Source organism: Ascidia mentula, chromosome 2 (genome assembly GCF_947561715.1).
Source record: "Ascidia mentula chromosome 2, kaAscMent1.1, whole genome shotgun sequence".
Taxonomy (NCBI): domain Eukaryota; kingdom Metazoa; phylum Chordata; class Ascidiacea; order Phlebobranchia; family Ascidiidae; genus Ascidia; species Ascidia mentula.
In genome coordinates, this window is record NC_138567.1 from 14,914,181 (window position 1) to 14,934,311 (window position 20,131).

The following is a 20,131-nucleotide window of genomic DNA, read 5'->3' on the forward strand; positions in this document are numbered from 1 at the left end:
AGTGACATTAAATGACGTCATTTTGGGTGTGATGTCATTGACATTACTTTGATGATTTCAACATTTCCAGTTAAAACTATATTGCGAAAAATGCATTAGTGGTTGATTGTGGTGAATTAAATTGAACAAAAAGTGGTACCGTACAACGACAGAATAACGGTGTTGTGTTGCATAATCAGCTAATTTGGTCGATTTTTCTCGGCGGTCTTTGCCAGCCTCAAAATTCAATTAACCTACTTCTATCTTTTGCTGTGAGCGGACAAAACGACAATGCTAAATTGACGGTTTGTCTCTATCGTGTTTTCAAAAGTTCATGTATCACGTTAGCGATCATAACTGCTGTAACAACAAGAACACCCTGTCCCAGTAACTGTTTTATTATTACACAACTAAATAAGACATAATAATTCGAGACAGCGGCCATCTGTATGCAGCTCAAAATAACATCAAAATCCGTTTGTTGCATTTCTTCATTTGTTGTCTCTTGTTTTAAGGCAATATTATACCAAACCAGTTGTACAATGTTTTCCATTCCCACGTATAAGGCTTGCTGTCAGCACTTACACGACCAAAGCGCCTTCTATGACGTCACGCAACAATAATCTCGCGAACGAAATCGTGCGACTTTGATTAGCTGTATCTCAGAACCGAGTCGCTGTGTCAACCCACTTTTTTCGCCAAAAATGTTTTAAAGTTGTGAACATTTCTTAGTTTAATTATTAACATGTTTTATTTTTCCGTGTCACATGCACTTTAATTGCGACGCTGTAGACCAGCGGTCACCATAGAGGCATATATAGGCTATATAATGTAAATATAGTGACGACCAGCGTCGGATTTGTACCAAAATGGTATCTATGTACAGGGCATTTCAAAGCAATATAACTCCTGACTGCTGTGTCAAAAATACTGGATCTGAACAAAATTGTCAAAAGTGTAGTGACGTACAGAAAAACAAAATTGTAGTGTAAATGAATGCTTTCTTTTGAGGGCCTAAGCCCGGAGGACCGAAGTATGTTCTTCAGAGAACACTGCCCTGGACTCCAAAAAAAATTATCAGCGATAACACAAGCAAAAAGGTCATCGCCGAGTTAACGTGGCTGACATAACTCCTACTCTACACACCTAATCTGATTACGTGAAAATGTTCAAACAAGATTTTTTGGTAGTCTACCAACTGATCGCACAGCAACGTGTTTATTTTTGGGTCTCGACTGATTATACCCCAAAATATCTTTTATTCACACAATCTGAAACGGGTATTCCCCCTCTTTCGTCATTTGGCTACCAAGCGGACATGTCGATGTCGAATAATATACCGGGTTTTGTTTGTAATCTACGCTGTAAACTTACATTAAATGAATATGCGTGCAATTAAATGTGGTTACAGTCGCATTGCAGTTACATCTCTTGCCTTGGTATGCCAAAGTATGTAGTTTTACAGTTTACCCAATGTTTCCTGCACGAGACAATACAATAAACCGAGATAATAAAAATCAACGAATACCTGGTACATTTTATCCTAATTCACTTCTTGGTCGGCTTTCCTAGTTCATGCTGATATAATATCACTGGAATTATTTTAGGTTTCTAGATAATGGACAATGGTTGGCTGGAAAAACCAACTAACGAGATAAAACTGTTCCTAAATAAGAAAGTGATTGTCACTCAAGTTGACAACTGTGCAACTACTGGTTGGGTTTACACCATTGACATCTTGACCAGAAGGCAAGTCCACATTTTTCATTCAAAGTTCTGAGAAATTTCAGGGTTTTTAGTTAGGTTTGAATTTACCATAAATTATAAAAGAAGTGAAGACAATGAAAAACTATCTTTGCCAGTTTGGTAAATTGCATTTATAATTTTTATTTCATGCATATTTTCTGTTTATAGCATAGTGTTGCACCAAGAACATAAAATTTTCTGGGTGTTGGGACCCTCTGTGAAGAAAGTAACAATATGTGATGAATCAGGCGATGTTCCAGACAAGTTTTTCAATATATTTGATGCAAAAGAAGTAACCTTAAATCAAACAGAACTGGAGACAAGAAAAGAGTGTGTTATACAATGGCTAAAGGCTAATCATTTGCCTGTCGAAGCAATGGATGACAAAATAGTTGTTTGTGATGCGGTAGAAGTAATGGCACCATACAGTGCAGACTCCTGTTTGGCGTCAAATCAAATAGTGCTTGTAAGAATTCAAAAACTCATTAATTCAATGCCTTTACCAACTAGTTCCAAAAGGGAATTCGAAAACTAATAAGCTTTGATGGTTTATTGTGATAAAATGGAGATATTGTAGCAAAAAAAATAAAGGACATCTTAAATATAAAAAACATATTATTACCCTTTAATGTTCAGATCAGGGATTTGTTAAAACAGTAATGTTTGGAATCGCATTCAAGATAAAAAAAATTATACCACACATTCTTATGTGTATTTTTTTAAAACATCGTCAAAACTAAATCACCCAATTACAGATCACCTCATAATACAACGGAAGACATAACAAAAGTATCAATCAATTGCAAAATTCCCCAATGCTTTTAAATGCTGAATTTTTTAAAAAACTTCAATGGTGTGCCATCATTCTTAGCAAAGAGCTTGTAAATTTTTCCATTTTCTTTACATCATGTGCATGTTGCGTTGCATATTGCAATCTCTGAAATATTGACTATATGTTGAAATTACATGCAAATCTTTAACATTATTTAAATCATTTGTATCTTGTGCATAAAACTACTACAAGAATAAACTAAAGTAATGAAATGGCATGGGCACAGTACATAATTATGAAGGGTATAGACCCATGCATATATATTTTGAAACTTACCACTTGATCATCAGTAATCGTTAAAACCATCTTCTCATCGCAGTGTCTGTATTTTACTGTATATCTCACCTAGAAACAGACAGTAAATTCATACATTGTTTCAACAAGGAACTCTTAAAAGCAAATAAAGTTCAATTACATCAACGTACATTGCTGGGGTCACTTTGGTATAATCGTTCAGCCGCCTTTACGAATTCTTCCCAGGATTCAATATACGTCATATTATCTCGTAAAACAACAGTTTTAGTCGTAATTCAGTGCTGTGGGTGTGGGCAGTTTTCTAAAAGCCTTATTTCGGTGTTAGTCTGCCGAGTCTTTCACCAGTATTCCACAACGACACTAAAAAAACTAGAACCACGTAACTTCATAAATTTTTCACTGCAAAAACCAACTCTTTTGCCGCGTGTGAGTCCAAGGCTATTGTATTTTGTCCGTTTCGCTTGAATGATAAACCCTTTGCAATTTCATGCAATTATTTGGCACAGTTCTTTTTCTGTTCTTTTCAAATCATGTGTATTTTGGGCAAAAAAACTACTAAGCAGATGAACAATGCATAAAAGAAAAAAACGCATGGGCACCGATGAAACCACAAAGGTTGGTTCAGGCGCCCATGTTTAAGGTGGAATGTCACCGTCGCCAGTCGCACTGGGAGGTGATGAGTTGCGACAGGTTGAATATGACGGTAAGTGGCCACCCGGCCGTGCCGGCTAAAACAAAACGCATCGAAATGCAAACGCCAATTCGGTTTTCAGAACGTTTCCTTTGATCCGGACCGAACAAGACGGCCCAAAAAAAACTACTGAAATAAAACAAATGGATACATGTTCGATTTCTGCATGTTTCAAATCCTACGTGTGGCACTTTTTATACTAGCCTTTGTTACAAAGAAAACAAAAACACCAGTAATTTTTTTATTATAACCTCTTTCTATAACTGCCACAACTGGCCCATGCACTGGCTTAAATTCCAATAAATATCGCACAATTTACTATTGGTGCGGTAAAAACTCAATAGCATGCGTATATAACACCACGAAATTTGTGATATGCCACACTTTGCTCAACTTTCATTTGAATAAATTTTGTGTGCTTTAAGTATGTTTGTTGTCCTTGGAACTATTTTACGTATACCAGTTGATACCTAAAAAGAATCCAAAAGCCTTCACGCTGCAAGCTGCTTAGACCGAAAGCAATAAATAAACCGGCTTGCTCATCAATCCTTGACAACAAAGAAAAACATACAATGTTGTTGGCGTCGGTTCTCGTAGTGTAACAATATCAAGGTGATAATCTACTTCGCTAAAAGAAGACCAACAACTTGTAAACGCAATGTTTACTTTCGAAAGATACCCAAACCACAAACCCAGCGGTAAATTTATGGGACAAATATATCACGGACGTGTTGTTTTCCCTACAAACACTGACTTCAAGCGTCTTACCGCCGTCATTTCTTTGGGCCGGATATGAAATTGGAACGCATGGACTATATAGCACATTGACTATACCGGTGGCCGGGAACCCAGGACTCCGGGGCCACACATGCAACTCTTTCCACTCTGATATGACTCCATGACAAGCTAAATGAGGAAATAAAGAATATAGTAAAAAAACGAAACATATTTAGCATTATTCGTGTTCTTGACGGTGAATCTGTTGCGCGTGGATTGAGAATCAAAATAAACCCCATGGGAACTTTGATTTTATGGTTCCGAATTTGTTTGAGTTTAATGCTAAAGAATGAAATTAGGCTCTTTGCATGCTAAGGGTTGCAGACTTCTTAACTGTTTAACCTTTATTCACCAGGCCTCTTTCTGTGTCAGTGTTTGTATAAAAGGTTCACTGGTTCTATGACCGAATTGTGTAAACGAACGCAAGCAACACACATAATTGTCGGGTAGTATTTGTTTATTAAGCGAAAACGGTCATTTACAATTCACGCGCCGACTCATTCTAGTCACCAAAACAACTGTGCCGTTTCCATGCGGAGAATATCTGAAATGGGAACCAAAATTGCTAACAGGACCCTTTGATAAGTTTAAGTTTGATTGCTTATAGTAGTTTAACAGTTTAGAGCAAGTACAATAGCCCAAGAATTATTAAAGCTAGAAGGCACAATTAAAAGCTACAACAGCGCGTCGATCAATCCACCTACTACACCAGCAAGGGAAGGACAGAAAGCCAGAAAAGAGGCAACGTTATGTACAGTAGGCAGAGAAACGTGTCTGAAAATTCAATTCCATTCGCACAATGATGCTATACGAAAGATATACAGACGCACAAGTAGTTAAGGCACTCGAAAAGCAAGGCGAACGGGTCAACAAAACAATTGCGATGACATAACAGAAAACAGCGCCACGATGACGTCACACCCAAAGTCGGCCGGCGGACCGGATGTGATGTCATTTGGTGCGGGCAGGATATCACGAGGTTCGGTAGCTGCGAGTGCACGCAGTCATTTGCAGGGGATTCAATTATTTATGCACGGCAAAAACAAGAGCAATCGGCTTGGTGATTATATCCGGTATCGCAATCCCAAGTCAGAAATTTGCAGCAACATGGCTACGTCGGATTAATCCAACCAACAACGCAAATACGTTGATTTTGGTTGAAACAGCCGAAATTGTAGCACATTAGGCGCCCTTTACAAGCAACAAAAAAGAACATGATCGCTTGTGTGAAACATAAAATTTGCGTGTAACAATTCGAAAGATTAAGGGTTTACTGACAAACGACATCCAAACTGTGTAAATGGGAAAAAAAATGTGCAGGCGATTTATAAGTAATGTTACGTCACACCACACAGACGGGTCATTAGTGCCACGTACAGCTCAAATGCCATCCACAGCCACACATCTTACACGACGAATTAAATATTATTGATGTTTACCACTTGTACATTGCTACTGGACCAGAGCACATTATTTTGGTGATTCGATATATTCAAGTTGTAAATATATGTACAAACAAATAGCATCCTTCTTGCCATTTTTAATGATTCATGATATATATACATATATACACAGGGGATGGTCAGAATTATACAACAGAAACATATACAATGCAAATAGATGTTCTTCCATGCCTATGATTGGCTTTCAAATGAGAGTACAGATTGGTGTTTTCTAGTTTTTAGAACTATTGGCATAATGAAAGACATGACAAAGTTTGCTTTATTAAGGCAAGGTCCAGGCACATTTTGGGAAGGTGTATTCAAAACAGCGATGGGTTTTGTTGTGGAAATGCATTCATTTGGTTTACAGGCTGGCCAAAGGGGTTCGTTGCCACTTGCGGTTGCATTCCATAGGTAGGTTGCATTGGCATGGTGGTGGGCAATCCATACACATTTGGTGGCATTGATATAGGCGTCGGATTCATAACCAGATTCTGTTGAGGTGCTGTTGGTGCTTGGGAACCAAACTGAGGGCCCCCTTTCATTTGGTTAAGACTTGGGGAAGGACCTTTCTGATTAAAGGGATTGCGATGAGACCCCAAAGCACCAGATGTATCAACACTAAGGGTCTGGTAGTAGGTGGTTGCTTTTGGTTTGGCAACTAGGTTTTCAACATTAACCAGAGCAGCATTCTCCCCAAGAAAGGCACCAGCTTTGTCTGTAACCGTGCCTGGTTGTGCTTGGTTATCATTTATATCAAATCCATTTGATTGCTGTGGTTGCATAAAAGATGCAGAATTGGTTGGTGCACTCATAGGCACCATGATGTTAGAGCTTGGAATGGTTTGTGTCGGAGCCATTGAACTAGCTGTTGAAATGTGCAAAGAGTCAAACTCTTTCAGCGGATCAAAGGAACCATTGGATTCAAAAGTTGTCGATGGGTTTGGGGCAAAAGCGTCAAAAGAAGAAGCACCATTGGAACTAGCAAAACTTGAAGCAGGTTGAGGTGGGGCATCCCACGCAGCAACAGAAGATACACCTTGCGATGACAAATCTCCAGACCATGGATCAACAGGTTGTGGTTTACTGGCAGTCGCAGAAGGACCAGGTCCCCATGGATCAAGAGGCTTGGCTGTTACTTTTTGTGGGGGTGGTAAAACCAATGCAGCATTTTTTGGAGGACTCCACTGGTTTGCACTTTGTTGAGTTGTAATGTTGTTGCTTGCATTTGTTGCCACGGCAGCCCAGGCATCAGTTTGGGGTTGTGATGAACTGCCTGCATCATTAAACGGGTCAAACACATTTTTTGGAGCTTGTGTTGTGGGGGCACTCCCTCCCCAAGGGTCCATCTGTTTGGTTTGTTGTTGTGGAGTTGTCTTGGCAGTTGTCTGACTCTCCTTCAATGCCATCTCCAGCTTCACCGTGTCATTTTCCACCTGCTGTTCTTTTTCCTTAGCTTCTTCACGACTTACAGCCAGCGCAACCTGCATGGTTATATACACTGTAATTGTTATCATAAAATTTCACCTTTATGTAGTTGACAATAACAAAATAGTAAACTAAACCAGTGGTTCTCAACCTTTTTTGCACTACAGGACAAGTGCCAAGACAACTATCAGGGTCCCATAATTTTGTAAGCTAAAAAAATGATATATATTTGGGACTGGAAAAATACTTCATGTGGACTAGCAGTTGAAAAACATATTTGTCACGTATATTTAAAACTTGGGTTTATTTTACAATTGTAACAAACATTTTATTGCATAGCTTGTTGAAGATAACAGCACTGCTTAAACGACAATGGCTTCCATAAATGATTACGCAATGTGATTGAAAACTTCCTGTGTCATCAGTCACAGCTGTAAAACTACAAGCACACACAAATGGCATCAAACCTTTACAGGAAGTTGACAAACAATTTACAAATCTATCTTGTGTACTGGTTACCTTACTGGCAGAGAAAGTAAAACAGAACTGAACAGAAAATCATTCAAAGGAGTTGATTGTTGAAAAAAGCAATTTTAAAAATTTAAGTCACCAAACTTTGCCTCAGTTAGTTGGATTTAATGATTATGATTACAAGCAATGCCTCCAAAAAGAGGACAAGATAAAAACCCAACTCCTATTTTGTGACAATAGCTTCTGCAAACATATTCCAAAGCAGGTTATATCTTCAAAAAATCCATGTGCTATGGCGTTGTTTCTATTAATCAAATGTTGATAGTTCGAACCTGCAATTGAAGGTCTTCTTCACCAGTTGTACTTGGCATGGCTTGCTTCATTTCTGTAGATAAAGAAGCACTGGTATGATCTTCCATGGTTGGGTAATTTTTTCCAAATTGATTTTGCTTGATTTTCTTCTTTTCCTTTTCTTTGTCTGATCTCTTCTTGCGCAGTTTGTATTCCATGTAGCGCAATTCCCGACTGATTCCATCTTTAAGTTCTTTAGCCATGATTTATTTTTTACTCCCAACCAATCAGCAAATTAATGGAAATAAAACTTAAAAAAACTAACCTCCAACAAGTTAAGCACAGAAAATTAGACTTTAATCTTTATTTTATTTTTATAAGTTTGGTCATAAACTATAGGCCCAGGCCTAAACTCCAAAATTAAACTTGTATTTTGCACCAAAACATTTGAAACCTCAGTGTGTAATATATTTGTTTCTATTTGGTAATCTGACAACTAAGGTAATTTTAAAGCTTTATAAGAGGATTATATGTTATAATAAGGTAACATAGTCAATGCAGAGTATAACTTCTTTGAGGCAAGCTACAGGTTCCAGACATTAGTTTTGTAAAGGAAGCTCATTCTTTATTTTCTTGGCACTAAGCTAATTGTAAACCGTATTATTTGTAGGCCTATAGGGAAACCATTTAACAATTAATAGATCATTAGACAAATTAAACGTTAACAAAAAACAACGTTGCCAAAAAGCAGGTAAAACCTGTTATTTCTTTTTGACAAGATCCACCACATAAAAAACTTTCTGCTCTGGCCATTACGGTCAAACCGCTACCTTCTATTCAATGGAATTCTCGCATAACAGAACACTCCCTGTATAGCAGGCCTGACCTGATGACGTTTTTCTTGTGTCCCTTGCTTGCTAACCTCGTCAGGTAAAATCACCAAACCGTGACGAGTTCATCAACAAAGTTTTGATGACGAGTCTGTTCCGAATTATGCAAGTGACCTTCATCCGTTACTTTCAATTTCGTATTTGGTTTTTGACCGGTTGCATACTGTTGGCCTTACGAACCCATTCAACCTTTTTCCGTGTGTAACTGAATTAAACGCCTGTTATGTAGCAAACTCACGCCTGGACGCCTGAACAAATCAAAGGCTACATTATGTTTTATATTAGGAATAACAAGTGAGTATTCAGCTGGTTCGTGCGAACCTATTTGTTATTAGAATCTAGGAACCACATGTTACAAACATACTTGCTCAGATTTTGCAGCAAACCGAAGAGTGTATAGTTCTCAAGATATTCATATCAGTTACCATGCATTGACGTTTTCCTTTCCGAAACTGACACAGTCTATGCAATTGGTTTCAGTCCTTAACTTCACAAAAGCTCATCATCTCTAAACCTCGTCTAGATTACCTTTAGATCTATAATTAGTCTGTTGTTCGCATCCTGGCCTAATTAACCCGTTTAGTAACAACTATTTAGAGCGATGTTGTTCTCAGCCTTATTTGTTTCTTTGGCCTAAAAAAGTTGCTTGTAACATACTGTTTTGATAAATGACGAAATGTGCTAGAAGTTTACATCCAGAAAGTGGTGTGACCGGATTGTTGGAATGGTTCCAACACAGATTCAACAATCACGTTTTCTAATGTCATTTGAGCTGCATTAAAAATACAGCTAATTATAGAGCAGATGAATTAAATTCTTTTGCCTGGTGGCAACCATAACGTCTGGCTGTTGAAAACCTAAATTACGAAAACGACATATAAATGTCATATGACGTAATGTTAATTTTTTGTCACATCAAATTAAAACGTGCAGACGTTTGGCTTGGACTGCATCGCCCCATTATCAGCCGATTCTGATTTTTCGAGTGAATGTTTGAAAATACAATTTTTATACAGAAATTGTTTCAAACGTTTATTGTGAAATATACTTTTGTATAACAAAATTTCGCTTCTTCAAGACAATGCCATCGGTTTCACTTTTAGGTCTCAACCAAGCTGACAAACTTGTGTTGGTAGAAGAACCACCAATTTCGTGAAATCCAAATAAATCAAGAAAGTCCGACGCGACTTTTATTCTCGCTAAGAAACAATAATAAAAAAAACGTCTCACAAGTTTTGGAACGATCTATAATAAATCAGAAGAAAAGCGCGATGTTCCTAATGTAGGAAATGTTTAAATGCAAAACCTGTGGAAACGTTTTATCCTGATACGCCGAGTTCATGGTTTGTGTAAAACTTATGACGATTTTGTACACGTTCAAAAATCGCGAAAGTATATTTTTTCACAGAGTGTTATGTCATAATGCTAATTTGCTAAAAAAATTAAGTACAAAAGTAAGAGTTTTCTGGTCTATTCGCTGACATCATTTGGATACTCGGGTCGTATCTGTCCATCAATTTAAAAGTGTTTGACTTAATCTTATTTTTTTTTAACAATTACAATGTGTGGCAGTCCCTGCATAACATTTTAACAATGAAAATTAAACCAACTAGACTTCAGTCTTAGTTCATACGTGAAATAGAAATTTTGAAGCACTGGTGGTGAAAAAGATTGTAGATAGGGCAGTGCTGCTTTCCGATATCTTGCAATCAGTAAAATCTATTATAGCTGTTGCTGTGCTTGTCGGTACGCTGAACCAACTCGGCCATCCCAAAGCCCATGAATTGTCCACTTCCAGCAGATTTTGCGGCACACTTGCATGGAATCAGTGTGAAGTGTTTGAGGTACTTGTGATGGCGACTTCAATGCCATGTGACTGCAGCATCTGACGTAGGATCGCGTTCTCTTGCTTTTTATCCTCAAGCTTCAAAACAACAAAAGTTTTTTTTGCAAAAAATTGTTTTAAAAAATTGTTTTTCACTTTTTTTCACACCCCTATACAGTTTTGCCTACAGGTTTTCATTTGTTTCAGTGCGTTGAGATTGGTTGAAGAAACTATCGAAAGGTTTGCCAAGATTAATTTTATATTATGAGGATTACAGGCTTCGCAGCTCAGGCATTGCAGCCTAGCTGGATCAGGCACTTTTTGCCTACAAGTCGGAGCGAAATCTGAAAAATCAAGCACCCAGTGAGGTTTGAACTTATGACCCTGGGCTAACCAGACCCAACGCCCTACCAGTGTTGTTGTTGAACTTGTAAACTAATTGTTTGCATATTAACACATAACATAGGTATCTGCGCATCAGGACTAGTTTTCAAGGGCACGAAGTAAAATACAAGGATTTGAATTTTAAAGAATACAAAAAGGCTAACAGTTGAGCAGGTAAATTGATATACCTGCATTCTTAACACCTCATGATCGAGCTGTATCCTTTCCAAATCCTTTAAATTATCTGCATATCTTTGATTTGTGGTCTGAAGGTCAAGGATGTAATCACAAGTTTTGGCAAGAATTCCACCCTTGCTCTGATGTCAGAAAACAGTGTTATAAGTTACATATAAAACAGTGTATAAAACAGCACAGAAAATTTTTAATTTTTATACGAGAAGTTTTTTTCAATAAATTGGAGTACTATAGTTTCAAGAGCACCGAAATTTCGGTTTTCTAAATTTATTCGGCTGAAACTAAGACTTCTACAATTTTGCAGATTTAATCAACCGAAACCGAATGTTTTTTATACTACATGTGTCGCTGATATGCATAAAACTGTACGTAAGCTACATTATGTTCCTATTCCAACTTTTGCCATTGCCAAATATTTAATTTCAGCCAGATAAAAAAAATATTGTTTCGGTGCACCACTACTATCAGTTACCTAGCTATTCTCAAGGTCATCATCAATGACTGAATCAAAAAAGTAAAAGTGTATATAGCGGGCGAAAGCGAGCCACAAGAACAATGGTAAAGAGCCACTGTTTATAATCACTGGTCTATATATAAATCAGAATGTAGTTTTGGAGTAAATTTTTACCTGTCCCTGTTTTGTGTGATCCGATGCACAATCAGGAACAAGTTTTGATAACTTTGTTATCCAATTGTTAATTTTGTCCCTTCTTCGCCTTTCCACTATTGAAAACAATATTTAAGTTAAACTTTTGATTCAGCAAAAACCACAGAAGTCTCTATGTGAACCTTCATTGTGTTGGACCCTCCTGGTTGTGTCTCGGACAACAACTCCACGATTTGAATCCAGTTTTCTGTGCACATGGGGTGGAATTACTGACTGTATGTTTTTTAATTTATTTTTATCAACAACACTTTTTTCTAGAAATTATAGCAAACCAGATGTTTATAGTGATTAGTAAATAAAAACTGGATCAAAAAACCAAAGGCCCCTGGCAGGCTGTCGATCGCACACCGTATCAATAATAATGTATTAAAATCCCAACACAGCGATCTTTAGACAGCTCAGATCGATTTATTGAGAATCCAGATGTTTATAGAATACATAATTTATTTGACATTAAAATTTTAATATTTTCTGAAATCACATGTGGATTTATTTTGACACAAAACAAAAAAGTTTCTTTAATTGTGAAAGTGGTGCGTCAAAAATTCAAAACAAATGTATGACTTACTGTACAAAGTTTCTTGGGGCCAACGATCTTGATCCTTGGCTGGTTTGAAGTACATCCTGGGGTGACATCATCACATAGAATTGACCTTTGCAATAAAATGTTTTGTTACTTTTCCATTAATGGTAAAGCCACAAGTTTACAGTAAGTTTCACAAACATTCGAAAGCGAAAGTTTTTTAGATTTTCAGATTGATGATGACACAAAATGTTTTTGAGTGGAAAATTCAAATCAATATTTGTCTTGTTATCTTAACAGGCAGTCAAACACACAGGTTTCAATTTTAACACTTTCTAGACCATTTAGTTAGCAGAAATTCTAAATTTGAACAAGCCCAAAAGGAAGTTTGTATCAAGTGGAAATCATATTGGGCAATTTGTTTCAGAAAATATTTATGCCTGCTGTGACAGCAATTTGGCAAAAGTTGGCAATATCGCAGACAATATATGTGTGTGTGTACAAACTTAATAATCAGTTTTTCGACTCACATAACAGGAATTTTGTGAAAATTAGTTTTAAGGGAGTTATGTTACAATTATACCAAATATGTTATCAATTACAATTGTCAGGAAGTACCAGCATATGTATGTTCAGGAAATATTCAGTAGCTCTGAGAAACACCCAATTTACTGTTATTCAGTTGTTTTGCAAAACCAGCCTAAATTTTTGTGTAAAAAGATTGAATAAAGTTATACAACAATTCAGTGGCTGTTCCAAACCTCCAGGGACATTTTGTTGATCTGCATTGTCACCAGTCTGAGTCAGGTCTGGACTGTCACTGGGATTGGATCCTGCTGAAGGAAAGTATGCGAACTTTGCACCCTGTCCATCTGACATTGTGTTGGTTGTCGTGCCATCCGACTCATTGTTAAAAGGATTGCTGACCAGCGCAACCTGCTAAAAAAATTACTTGATACAGTACATGTGAAATTTTTGAAGCGTAATCACTTTACCAGCGGTTTCAACAAACGTATAGTGTATTACAGCACAAGTTTGATCAGAGTTTGACCACATATTGTTCATGATAAACAAACAAAAGGTCATTGTTAGTTTGGTGACAAACCCATATATACATCACAGATTCCAAGCACAGCAAAATAAAATTTATTGTGTAAACAGTAGGGATGTGCCAGGGCGAACCCGAACCCAAATGTATTTGCCGAATATCAGCAGATTTCATATTCGTGCGAACCCAAATAACACGCAAGATTCATATGCGAATATTCATTAGAGTGTAAACGGTTGTGTGATAAACTAACTAAGGTTCAGTGCTTTTTCGATTAATCAACAATGGGAGCATAGCACTATGAGTACAAGTGTAGTCGTTTTTGCTATTGTTTAATCACCATGGATGTACAAAAGGTAACGAAAATAGCGTTTCTCTTGCAGCACAATGCTTTTCGTCTAACACCGTATCTTAGAGTGGTAAAACAATGACAGTGAAACAATCGTTCGTCAAGGAACATAGGCGTAATCTATTGGTCATGTCTTACTTACACACGAATATATTTGGGTTCAGGCGAACAATGTTTTCTATTTATTTGGGTTCGCACGAACCCGAATCTTTGTCCATCTGGCACATCCCCAGTAAACAGTGATGCCCAGAAATTGCCAGATAACATACACTTTAAATCCACTTCATTACAGATTTATTATGTCTTGGGTGCAGCGAAATGTGTATATTGTTTGATGCACCCTTAATGAACTCATGCTTAGCATTGGCTATATATAATCTGTTGTGGAGCATATCTTATAATAGACATACCTGTTGACCTCCACTGCTAGCTCCAGCCTGTCCTGGCGACAGAATGCTTTGTATTCCATTGGTGGTTACAATACTTAATGTTGCTTGCTGATTATCATCGTTGCCCCCAACTTGCACTACTCTGTATGTCACCTTTTGAAACACAACAATTTATGATATGGAACACTGGGATAAATTTAAAAAAAAGAAGAATTGGTCGCTACTTGTGACTTCATACAGGCAGAGGCAGAAATACATAATAATTAGACAGGCATATATGATGTAGCAAAGTGCATTATTTAAAAAGTTGTATATATGCTCTATTTATGATTTATCCTCAGATATAGATTTGAACACTGAAAAAAACATTATCCCAGCCATATTGTGAAGTAAAATCTTTTGCATGCAAGATACACAACTTAAAGAATGCTGAACAAGAAATTTGCAATAGAGTTACTTAAGCCGAACAATAATATTTTGTTTCACCTGGCCATTGTCTCCTGAGCGAAATTGATATGTTTGTATTCCTGATTGTTGCACGTCGCCAGTCATCGGGGATTGATCGTCCGAACCAAGCGCTTCACTCACATTCACATCTGTTTGTAAATAAGGTCATAACATTTACACTTACTGAATACACCATTTCTAAATCCATTAATTTTACAAAAAGGTTAATTCTGTAGCTGGCAAGTTCGTCTCAATGAGTCAATAGACATACACACTAATACCAAACCTACTTTTTAAAAATTGGCTTTATTAGCTGGTCACAGTCTGACAAAAATGCTCGGAAAGTCACACCCAAACCATGGGACACAATTTGATGGCCACTAGTTTGTACTAAGGATGCACCAAAAGTTTGATTTGCTGAATTTGTTTGGCCGAAACTCAGTTTCGTCCAACTATTTTTGCAAAATTCATCCGAAACCGAAACTTTTTTATTGCATACAATGATGACACACAAACTTTATTATACATTAGAATCATTGTTAAAACTGTATAAATGTGTTCATTTTATTTGTTTATTGTCACAGAAATGATGAAAATCAACTTTACGCAGTTGGTACAGCAGTAAGGGTTAGTCTTTAAGTGCCAGTAAAATGAAGTAGGATAGGATTAGATCCAATTCAGCACACGATTTGTTTAAATTTATTGCAGTTAAAAAGATGGATACCAAAATTCATTTCGGTTTATTCAGTCGAATTAATTCGGCAACTTTTGCTGAATATTTGGTTCAAACAAATAAAAAAATTACTGTTTTGGTGCATCACTAGTTTGTACTACCTCCAACTCTCTTGGATTGTAAGTTTGCAGAAAACATGAGAGTTTCTTGCAACTTTCAGTTATTAATTTAATTAAAATCAGTAAAACATTTATAGTAAATTACTAACCGCGCATCAGATCCCCAGATTCCTCATCATCGAGACTCTCTCTGTGTTTATCACTAGAAACATGACAAACTAAATACATTATTTTGTAATTTATAGTAATTGTATAGGTACATAAACAGTATAAAATAGAAACAAAATCGGTTTGGTAAAGCTTATCAACCAACTAGGGTGTCGAAATGTATTTGTATAGTGTCAAAAATAAAAAGTAACAGATAGTAATTTACTATTGCTTAATTTGTAGGTATGATAATGTATTTCATACATGATTTTCTGTACTGTTTAAAACAAAGACCTTCGGTAGAAATGGTTACATTACTTCCTCAATCCACTAATGTCTTGTTAAATCCCGCATAGTTACCCAAGCTGTGTTGCGTGTGATTTAGACAACGTAATAGCACACACTGTGACAAAAAGTATTGACAAAACAAATTTTTACCTGTTTTCGAGTGCTTGGTCCAACGAAATGTCCATTGCAGCACCTCGCGGCATTTAAATTCCACGCACCAAATCACGAGTTTAAGTCACGGGAACAAACAAGATCATGTGATGTCCCACCATTTCTCGAACAAGAATTCGTCCCTTTATATTCATCCGCCACATTATCCGCCTTTTCTTCATCGACTTTCTTCCATTTAAAATAAACTAATTTGTCATATTAAACGAAAATCCAACAATAAAATACCTGTTCTTGTAAAAAACTTTGGTATTAATAAAAGTTTAAACGGAAACACATTGTGTCTAATTAAGCAAAAAATATTTATTTGATCGTAAATAGGCCCTCTCTGTCTAAACTTTGTCAAAAGTAGGAATTTATACTGTGGTTGTGATAAATTTGAAGCATTGATTATAGGAATAGGAATAATAATTCCTTTTTATCGTTTCGGTCCCACAACCGTTTGTTAATTTTGAAATGTTTGTTTGTTGGCGATTATTATGATATCGATGGACATTTTGCAACACGTTTGTAAAATTACCAACTTTTTCTAACAAATTCGCTTTTGGTGGAATGGCTTTGATCATTTTTATGATGTAACAAAAATAAATAAACAAAAGTGGAAAACTGCGTCGACCGGGAGTCGAACCCGGAACTAGTGCTTGGAAGGCACCAATGCTAACCGTTACACCATCGACGCGTGCCGGTGATTTACGATGTTTTTCGACTGAATTTGGAAGAAAAAAGCATTTCAGGTCAACGGAGTTACAGTGACGTAGTACGGGATGTTACTTACAGAGGTGTCAATTGCTATAAATTAATATATCTGGACATGACCGGGATTTTAGTGTTTAAATCTGTAGAGCTTATAATATCCGAGATTTTTCTGACCTTTATAAACAGTGGTGGAATTCAAATATTTTAGCATCCGGTTCTCTCACTAGCAGCATGCCATGGTAAGCGCGGGAATACATTACGCGAAGTGAAACACGTACCTATATATACGATTGTTAACAACCGGAACAACCGGTTCGCATTGGTCAATAAATTACAAGAACCGGTTCGCACGAAACGTTGCGATCCTGTTGAATCCCTCCACTGCCCTTAAGAAAATTTCATGCGTAGGGGTCCGCATACATTATCATTTTGTTAAAGGAGTTTGTGACTACAAAATGGTTGGGAACCACTTCCACAAGGCAAATAAGGGATTTGGATGTTATTAGAAGTTGTACCATGACAAATGTACTTTGGCCGCAAAAATTGGTCGACGTGACACTAATTTGTCAGAGATGCCTAATCAGATATATTTGGTACCCTATTGTAATTTTTTTGGAATATGCTTTCCTTTTGCGCCATCATCAACTGATGGGTGAAGTAAACGCAGTCCAAAATGGGTCATTTACGTGTTGTGAGGTTCAAAGAAACATATTAAAAGGTGTAAAAAGGAAGTCTTACCATGAACCAGCAACTTTGGACAATCAACTATTCAAAACGTTTAAAAGATTCGTTATAGGAAAAAGGCGTTCGATTGAGATTGTAGCAACACGCATGTTTTCCTACATAGCCTTAGTCTTCACACATTTGGAACACAGACAGACCGAAGGCTGCAGAAGGTGTTAGGCTTTCCGGCAGAAATCGCACAGCCTTCTGGCATCCGGCTCGACGGCAGACGTTTTTCTTCATTTGTAACTTGTTAAATACCCGTTCGCACTTTTCTCTCTCTTAATTCGTTGTTAGGATTCGTTGTCATAATTCGCTTTCATTATTCTCTGTCATTAACTTTGCCTCCCAACTATAGTCTCGGTCATTTAACTAACAACTGGCACGCGGTAGAAGTTACTCGCTCTGTCACTAACGCGCTTGAAACAAATTAAACTTTAAGCCACCTGGTATTGCAATCGTGTCTTTCAATTAATAAAAAAGTCTGCCACGGAGTCGAACTTAGTAACCTATACAGCAAGAACACGCAAGCAGACTTTAGATTCAGCAAAGCAGCGACTGGGAAATCATATTGGTACGCAGCAAGATCGATCCAGAAATATTTTCGAAAAACATCGACGTGTTGTTGTAAGTTATACACCAAAACGGTACTGAGGAGACCTCTAAGTTGTAACAGTGGTGATGTCTGCAGGACACTATACAAAAGTTGACATGGTGCACACAAGTTGTTTATTGGGGTGCAAAAACAATTCTAGAAATTGCACAAAACAAACACATATAATTGTTCTACAATAAACGCCACAATGAAGAAAGGCACCAAGAGTTGACTGTTTTTTTTTGCGTGCACGATTAAATATGCGCACAGACGGTACAAAATGCAAGAATGCCAAGGGTTCAACAGTGATTTCTAATCATCTGGCTACCACATAAAATAAATGTAACTTTTCAGTACCCTGTTAATTGCATAAAGTGGCAAGTTCATTGGGTACAGGCGTGACAGTGGTAAATTATGACACACTGTGTTTCTGGTAATATTGTAACTGTGCTTAGTACAACAAATAGGTAAATTATAAACTGCATTTTATTATGTGCTATTGGGGAATTGGGTGCACGAAAAGGTATAAAAAAGCAAAATACTTAATTGCTGCATGTTAGTTAATTTCTAAACCTGTTGTAATTCTAACACAATGTAACTGATCATACACATTTAATGCATTCTATATTTTCTAACTATTCATGCAAAACAGCAAATTATCTAGTTACTAAAAATAAAATAATATTGTATTTTTAATCGCGAAAACGAAGCTGCATAAACTTTTCAGGGTCTTCCTTGTAATTATAAACTCCATAAAAAGATATGTTTTCCTCTTTGCATTCAAGTGTAGTTTTGTAACATGTCAGTTTTTTGCTAAGGGCGGTGATAAGGCCAAGAATGCTGCAAAACAACAGATAATTAGGTCACATTTTACAAAGAAAAGGATAATGCAATGAATATGTAGAGAAATATTGAGTTCAGAACCATTGAAATGTGACTAATGACATCACCAGGGAAAGTTTTGCATGATGAATTACAACTTTAATGGTTATTATAAATGTACCCAAAAACAGAGAAAGGACATTCTGTTGCTCACCAATATGCCATAGGAAAAATACCAAAAATTTAAAAGAAGAAACAGTTAACAGTACAGACACGTTTGAAGAAATACTTACATCTTGCCAAACTTTCTTCCACGATATTGGCTGTCAATAACAACTTCTTCCACTCGACCCCTCTGCAAACACAAAATTTTAGAATAGGTTTTATAACAGACACTTATTTTTCAGTGCACTTATCTTGCAAATAGAAATACAAAAACATTAACGTTATTTAGTAATTTTTGCTGATTTAATAGAGAAAAAAAACAGGCTTAGTGTTTTGCATTAAAACAAAAAGGCTTGTGCCAGTTTAAGTAGACATACCAAAGCACAAGAGTGAATAAATTTTTGTTCTACTTCCAGAGTTCCTGTGCCAACAATTTTTCCCCGACCTCCATCAGCTTCTGTATCTTCAACCACTAGACTGTAGTAACCTCCAGCTCCTTTCATTCCATTAAATCGGTCTAAATGCATTTTTAATGCAATTAGTCAAAGCAAATTTTATAATCTATATGGTACCAATTTACAAACCTAAAAAATCTTGCTTTGAAACTTCACCTAGCTTTGTGAGCTGAGCCAACACATCAGTAAAACCTAGAAATACAATTAAGGCAACATTTAACACATAAACCCAAACATTTAGTTTTTGGAAAGAGCTTAACATATGTTTGTTCAATTGTGCATGGCTAGTGATTAATTTTAAAGTTGAAAAAAACAGGATTTAAAACAACCGTAATAAATTAACCATAACAAAGCATTAGAAAAATTAAACCACACCTTTATCAAAGTCATCGGTTGATAAAGGCCGAATAACAATTCCTTCTTCGGGTTTTGTTGGTGACAAGCCATCTACCTCGAATTTTAGTCCATAATCTGACAAATCCAAGTCATCCAAGAGTTTCGCATCGAACATATACACAGGAGAATCTCCTTCTTTTGTCATATTGTTTATAGTTGAAAAATTTTGTTAGTGGAATAGAATTTACCAAGTTGCAACGTGGAGATTTTGCATTTAATAAATTAACTAACACTGAAATTTCACATGAGCGGAAG

At 36.7% G+C, this 20,131-nt stretch overlaps 5 protein-coding genes and 1 non-coding gene across 7 annotated transcripts; 1 reads left to right on the top strand and 5 right to left on the bottom strand.

Annotated features, from left to right (window-relative positions):
- Positions 1–1,590: 1,590 nt before the first annotated feature.
- LOC145889349 (gem-associated protein 6-like) lies at positions 1,591–2,272 on the top strand. The gene is made up of 2 exons (XM_082980293.1): positions 1,591–1,728; positions 1,894–2,272. The coding sequence occupies exons 1-2, from the start codon at positions 1,598–1,600 to the stop codon at positions 2,258–2,260; spliced, it is 498 nt and encodes a 165-aa protein (XP_082836419.1). The 5' UTR covers positions 1,591–1,597; the 3' UTR covers positions 2,261–2,272.
- A 251-nt stretch (positions 2,273–2,523) lies between these two features.
- LOC145889350 (signal recognition particle 9 kDa protein-like) lies at positions 2,524–3,235 on the bottom strand. The gene is made up of 3 exons (XM_082980294.1): positions 2,983–3,235; positions 2,834–2,902; positions 2,524–2,662 (listed from the first exon to the last, which is right to left on the bottom strand). The coding sequence occupies exons 1-3, from the start codon at positions 3,052–3,054 to the stop codon at positions 2,573–2,575; spliced, it is 231 nt and encodes a 76-aa protein (XP_082836420.1). The 5' UTR covers positions 3,055–3,235; the 3' UTR covers positions 2,524–2,572.
- A 2,279-nt stretch (positions 3,236–5,514) lies between these two features.
- On the bottom strand, positions 5,515–8,235 carry LOC145888691 (epsin-2-like). The gene is made up of 2 exons (XM_082979502.1): positions 7,954–8,235; positions 5,515–7,206 (listed from the first exon to the last, which is right to left on the bottom strand). The coding sequence occupies exons 1-2, from the start codon at positions 8,173–8,175 to the stop codon at positions 6,043–6,045; spliced, it is 1,386 nt and encodes a 461-aa protein (XP_082835628.1). The 5' UTR covers positions 8,176–8,235; the 3' UTR covers positions 5,515–6,042.
- Positions 8,236–9,979: 1,744 nt separating this feature from the next.
- On the bottom strand, positions 9,980–16,133 carry LOC145888961 (upstream stimulatory factor-like). Of its 2 annotated transcripts, none has more exons than XM_082979830.1 (10): positions 16,007–16,133; positions 15,571–15,623; positions 14,669–14,778; positions 14,204–14,335; positions 13,158–13,332; positions 12,442–12,526; positions 11,996–12,060; positions 11,835–11,929; positions 11,200–11,328; positions 9,980–10,726 (listed from the first exon to the last, which is right to left on the bottom strand). In XM_082979830.1, exons 1-10 carry the CDS (start codon positions 16,057–16,059, stop codon positions 10,628–10,630), a joined length of 996 nt encoding a protein of 331 aa, XP_082835956.1. In that variant the 5' UTR covers positions 16,060–16,133; the 3' UTR covers positions 9,980–10,627. The 2 variants fall into 2 exon arrangements, with proteins under 2 accessions (XP_082835956.1, XP_082835955.1); XM_082979829.1 differs by having other exon boundaries at positions 13,158–13,335.
- Positions 16,134–16,631: 498 nt separating this feature from the next.
- On the bottom strand, positions 16,632–16,703 carry Trnag-ucc (transfer RNA glycine (anticodon UCC)). Its single transcript has one exon. It is a non-coding gene; the product is annotated as a tRNA-Gly (tRNA).
- A 1,460-nt stretch (positions 16,704–18,163) lies between these two features.
- LOC145889402 (glucosamine 6-phosphate N-acetyltransferase-like) lies at positions 18,164–20,087 on the bottom strand. Its single transcript, XM_082980353.1, has 5 exons — positions 19,856–20,087; positions 19,610–19,672; positions 19,403–19,542; positions 19,154–19,215; positions 18,164–18,878 (listed from the first exon to the last, which is right to left on the bottom strand). Exons 1-5 carry the CDS (start codon positions 20,019–20,021, stop codon positions 18,731–18,733), a joined length of 579 nt encoding a protein of 192 aa, XP_082836479.1. The 5' UTR covers positions 20,022–20,087; the 3' UTR covers positions 18,164–18,730.
- Positions 20,088–20,131: the final 44 nt, after the last annotated feature.